We start from the raw sequence: 5,841 nt of genomic DNA on the forward strand, positions 1-5,841 counted from the left end.
AATGGGTTAGATCAATATGTAAGAGCTAGCCAATAAGAGGCTGGAACTAATGGGTCAGGCAGTGATTAAAAGAATACAGTTTCCGTGTAATTATTTCAGGGCATAAGCTAAGATAGCCATGTGGGCGGCCGGGCGCCTGGGACTCAGCCCCCGCCGCTCCTATTTCAACAATATGGTTGCTGGGAATTGAATTCAGGACCTTTGGAAGAGCAGGCAATGCTCTTAACCTCTGAGCCATCTCTCCAGCCCAATAAAAATATTTTTTAAAAAAGAAGTGGCCAAAGGAACAGAAAGGTGGCTGGATTGCTTAGAAAAGATGGGATATCAGTATAATCAACATTTAATTCAAAGGGTAGCGCCTTACTTGACAGTCAGTTCAAAACTGACCACAGAGAGAAGGCTAAAGATGCAAGAACCCCCAATCCCTACCTTTCAGGGAGCAAAGAAAAAAACTAAATCTGGGGGGAGGGGATAATGAATTCGTTTTTAAATATATGCGACATATTGTGGCTCAGTTGCTCACTGATTTCTACAAAGTAGAGATTGGGGAGGTGGAGCTACAGCAGGGGCTTGCTCGTTTTCATTATGAATTCATAAAATCGAGTCTTATAAAACTGGAGTTGTAAGACTAAACTTTTAGTGTTTTGCTGCACCGGGCCTCGTGCATGCGAAACAAGTGCCTTACCAAACATTTAGATCTCAGGAAGGCCACGTGTGTAGAAATGATCTCAAGCTAGACTACAGAAGGACTTACGGTCGGTAGATAAAAGCCAGCATTCCTTAGGGACGAGTGAAATGGGCCTTCCACACCCCTCCCTCCGCACCGCCACCCCCCACAGGAATCGTTTCCTTCGCCTCTGTTAGAAGGGGCATGTGGCTCTTTATTTGGTTACATGTCAAAGTCCACGCTGGTCTCTGGATTCCCTCTGTGTCCCGTCCCCACCCCACGCCCTCAGCGCCCATAAGCGTTATCTCTTGCTGTCTTCACTATTTCTCCACTCTGCTTCTTTAGCCCTGGCCTGTCCAGTCTCCCGCTTTCTCTCTCTGCTCTGGACCCAATCAGATGCCTCTGGATATTCCCTCCTCCTTTCCACAATGAAACCCTTCCACCTAATAATGGAGCGGCCATTATGGCAGATTCTTTACTGAGCCCCCTCACATACATGAACTACACCTCCAGCATTAAATATATGTTTTTGTAGAAATATATCTTATTTGACTTATTTATTTGGTGTCACTATGTTTAATGTGTAAAGTCAGAGGACTCTTTGCAGAGTCTAGTCTCTCCTTCCAATATATGGGTCTCTGGAAGCAAACTCAGGTTGTCAGGCTCGGCAGCAAGCGCCTTTACCTGCTGAATCAATTGTAAATGTTACAGCGTCCAGGGGAAAGGTGCCCTGGCAGTTGGGAGCTGAGGAATAAGATAAACAAATCTCACAGGAGGGATTGGGAGGGGAAATCCCAGAAGGGTGGCTGCCTCTGCCCAGGAGAGAAGCAGCAGATAGTAACACAAATAATAAAAACCCAGAGACAGAAATTGGGGTTCCAACTGGAAAACCAGAAAAGCAAAGCAATCAAGCCACTAGAGAAGTCTTGACTCTCCCAAAGCTAAGTGACTGCAGACTAAGCCTCTCTCTCCTCCCATTTTATGTGCTGGGATTAAAGGCGTGACTCCCTAGTGCTGGGATTTAAGTCGTGAGGCACCACCACCTGGATTTGTTTCTGTTTTGTTCTTGTGTAGCCCAGGGTGGCCTTGAACTCACAGACATCCTTCTGCCTCTGTCTCCCAAATTTTGGGATTAAAAGGTGTGTGCCACCACCGCCTGACCTCTAGTGGCTTTAGCTTTGCTTCTGGTCTTCAGGCAAGATTTATTGATCAAAATACAAATCAAATAATATACCACTACAGCAAGAGAACTAAGCAGAAGATAGGATTATGGTTTCTAGGGGATGAGGGGCGGAAGGGGTGGGGAGGGAGGTTAGTTTTCCAGGGTGATTTGGGATTGGAGGAATTATGTGGCTTGATCTTGGGGCAGGCTCGGGGATTGGTGGGAATTTTTTCTGTAGGGCGGGGCCTGGCCACTCTCCCACCTCAGAGGGCTGGGAATGGCCTTTATAGCCTTTAGGGAATGGCCACTATGACAGTCTGGGGGCAGGGCCTAGCCACTGGGGTGCCACAGGGGGGTGCCACAAGTTGTCCCTGCCTTCCAAGTCGTGTAAATAGCCGACATTCATCTCGTTGTGGAATTTTCATACCCAATTCACTATACTTTGTTCTATAGAGTTTAGCCCTCCCTTTCTGCCTGCCGCGAGCCTGGCTCATTTCTCCTTTCCCACAGGTAGGCAACTGGCTTCTGCTTTCAGAGCATGTGTTTTTCACACCCCCTTCCCCGCATCCTCTTTCTAGTTTCATGACCTACAGACACACACACACACACACACACGCACGCACGCACGCACGCACGCACGCAGGCACGCACGCGCGCGCCAACTCTACATTGAAGAAGTCATGGATTTTTCTTTTCGAGTCTGTGTTTAATATACTGACTTCCTGTTCCACTTATCTTCCTGTTCACATTTATCACCAAGTAAAACCCTTCAGGTACGCATACCATACCATAATTTCTTCACCCGTTCACCTGTGCCGGACACACTGGCTGACTCCATTTCCTGGCTGTAATGAATAAAGCAGCAATAAATATGGAGGCCTGTGTATGCCAGGGATGGTGACTAGGAGTCTTTTAGGCACAAACCCGAGAGTGGGACAGGATAATATGGTAGTACAAGTTTAAGCTTTCCGAGAAATTCCCAAACTCATTTCTACAATGATTGCACCAATGCAATTTTTTTTTTGTTATTCGTGTAACATTAAATGCAAATTTCACTTTCCTTTGCTAGTAATATAGATATTTGATATATTTTCTCAAATAATTAAAAACACTCGTTAAAATGGGGGGGGTGATAAACATTTGTTACATTTTTTTGTATTTAATATTTTGATAAAACATACAGCTTTATAAGAAAACGAAAATCACCAAACTTAACTCAGGAAAAAAAGTCCGGACAAAAAGTAAAAATAAAAGAATTTGAAAATATAAAACCAAACAATTGTAATTGAAAATATTTTCTAAAGATAGAGAATAAGCAATTCAGTTTTTCACTTGCTTGAAGAAATGAGTTCGTTAGACTAACATGCTTCTGAAATTTACACCAGCGCTACATATGCTCAGAATGTGAAGTGGAAAGGTCAGTAATGGGAAAGGGGAGCCTGACTGGCAAAAACAGGGTACATAAGATGAAGCTGTGTAAAATCGCAGAGGGCCAAGTTCAAATCCAGCTTCGAAGTTTCTATTCTTCGTCCCATCCACAGCTATGAAGTGTTCATTAACAAGACTTAAGGTAAATCTGCTGCTGAAGAATGGCACGAAGTTCCTGCATAGGAAGCATTTCACGGAACATCGTTCCTAATGAAATCCCAGGTTTCTGCTGAGGGAACCCCAGAAATGCCTCCCATCCCCTATGCCAGCGAGAAGACTAGTGAACTTCAAAGGTCAAAAAAACCTAGGCATTGAAAAAAATTACCGTTAATTAAGTTTTGCGTACAGAAGAGAGTGAGAATGCAGATCTAAGCCCAGGTGCCCAAGGAAGCCAAACGCATTTTGGCGCCCTGGAGCTGGAGTTACCCACAGGTGACTGTGAGCTAACCCACCTGGGTGCTGAGAAACCAGCAGGTCTCTAAGAGCAGCTCGGGTTCTTTAAGTCCTACCCGCTGGAGACTTGAGAAAGGAGACTTCAATCCCGGTCTCTGTACAGGAATTCAGGGAGCTGACCAGACTGAGCTAAAGTTAGACCCCGATTTCTTTCCTGGCCCCAAAAGACACCATCTAGGGGTAGGTAAATAGTTACAGTTGAGAAAACCGAGTTTACGCTACAGGGTCACTTTATTTTGAGGGTTCCAAGCCTCCGCCCCACTCCTCAGTTTCCCGCTATCCTAAGGGACGTGAGTCTTCAATATTTTCCCTCTGGAGAGCGCACGCCACGGGTCAGCCCTTCCCAGGTCTAGAGGTCGCAAGGCGGGACGGAACCACGCATCGTCAGCTTTCGGCCTGGCACCCAGAAACAAGCGAAAAAAAAAAAAAATTCACATAGCCTATACCTATAGGCTAACAGCACTCAGCAAGCATACCGCATCACGTTGTCCATCGGCGGGCGGAGCCAATGGCCCACTGCTCCAATGAGAACGTGCTCTCACGCGGCCTGATTTGCATGTGCTACAATCAAACAACTATCCTCTAGATAACCTAGCCCGGGGTTGAGAACCCTCTTCCAGCCCCTATATAGTATCCCCAGCTCCTTTCTTGATGCTTTGGGGGCCCTGAAAAGGGCCTTTGGGTTGGGGTGTTGGTGCAAGAGACCGAAGGTCTGAAGCCGGTGGTAGCACTTAGCCGCCGAAGCCATAAAGAGTACGGCCCTGGCGCTTGAGCGCGTAGACCACATCCATAGCCGTGACCGTCTTGCGCTTGGCGTGCTCGGTGTAGGTGACGGCGTCCCGGATCACATTCTCCAGGAACACTTTGAGGACACCGCGAGTCTCCTCGTAGATGAGCCCGGAGATGCGCTTGACGCCTCCGCGCCGAGCCAAGCGCCGGATGGCAGGCTTGGTAATGCCCTGGATGTTATCTCGCAGGACCTTGCGGTGTCGCTTGGCGCCGCCTTTCCCGAGCCCTTTGCCGCCTTTGCCACGTCCAGACATGGTGGTATACGAGGCAGAATTGAAACGAGAGGAAACTGTCCTACAGGCTACAAGCAAGAGCCTTATATTGGCTGGGAGCGGACCTGTTTGAAAACAGCAAGCAATGGGCGGAGCTCGAGGCGCCGCCCCCTGACTCTTTACTCCTGACTGTATTATCTCCAAGACGTTTTGTTCCCCTCAAATCTGAAAATCCTTATAGCATATTTGAGAACTTAAAGGATATAAGGTTTTTCCCCTTCTTTAGTGCAAATAAAAAGGCCGCATCATGCTTGCTATCTTCGGCACCTTCTGAGTCATTTTCTCTGCAGAATGCTTATCCTTAGACTACTGCAAAGTAGTGTGGAAATGGATAGACGCTCGCACTAGAGATCTAGCTTACTAGCCCTTACGTTAAAGCAGTTTACATTTTCATGTGTGAGCCTTTGGAGTGGATGGTCATTTTCTTTTGTGACCACGCTAATACTCCCCTCTTCACTTCCTGTTCTTATTCGATTGTTTTTCTGCAGTGTGTGGGTTTTTCTGCTTCTGACGGACAAACACATTAGTATTTTCTTTTCAACCAGCTGTCCGTTTCGATAGTTACTTAGCTCAGCTACTGTAACGTGCCACTTCGATAAGCTTGCATCTCATAGCTTGCATTTAAAACTTAACAAGTTCTCGCCAGGTGCAGTGACTCACACTTGTAATCACAGCAGTGTGGAGGGTGAGGCAGGAGGATTGCCACAAGCTGGAGGCCAACCTGAGCTGGACAGACTCAACTACATTTCGCCCCTCTCTATTCAGAGGTCTTGTAAAGTTACACTTATTAGAAACCTGACTTTGAATAGTTTTTTTTTTTTTATTGCAAATCCCCAAACCAGAAATGGGCTCTTTTGGTGGTGTGGGTTTTTTGTTTTGTTTTTAGTTTGTTTGTTTTTTTTTCTTTCTGAAACAGGGTTTCTCTGTTTGAACAGCCCCGATGGTCTGGGAACTCATCCCGTAGACCAAATGACAGTCTCTGCCTCCCTAGCGCTCCGATGGAAGGTGTGTGCCACCACCGCTCACGTGGTATTACTGTTTTTAAGACAGAACTGCCCTGAAGTTTGCTG

At 46.6% G+C, this 5,841-nt stretch overlaps 1 protein-coding gene across 1 annotated transcript; it reads right to left on the reverse strand.

Annotated features, from left to right (window-relative positions):
• Positions 1-4,314: 4,314 nt before the first annotated feature.
• LOC101981947 (histone H4) lies at positions 4,315-4,765 on the reverse strand. Its single transcript, XM_005364519.3, has one exon. The coding sequence runs from the start codon at positions 4,751-4,753 to the stop codon at positions 4,442-4,444; it is 312 nt and encodes a 103-aa protein (XP_005364576.1). The 5' UTR covers positions 4,754-4,765; the 3' UTR covers positions 4,315-4,441.
• Positions 4,766-5,841: the final 1,076 nt, after the last annotated feature.

Source organism: Microtus ochrogaster (genome assembly GCF_000317375.1).
Source record: "Microtus ochrogaster isolate Prairie Vole_2 chromosome 14 unlocalized genomic scaffold, MicOch1.0 chr14_random_2, whole genome shotgun sequence".
Taxonomy (NCBI): Eukaryota; Metazoa; Chordata; class Mammalia; order Rodentia; family Cricetidae; genus Microtus; species Microtus ochrogaster.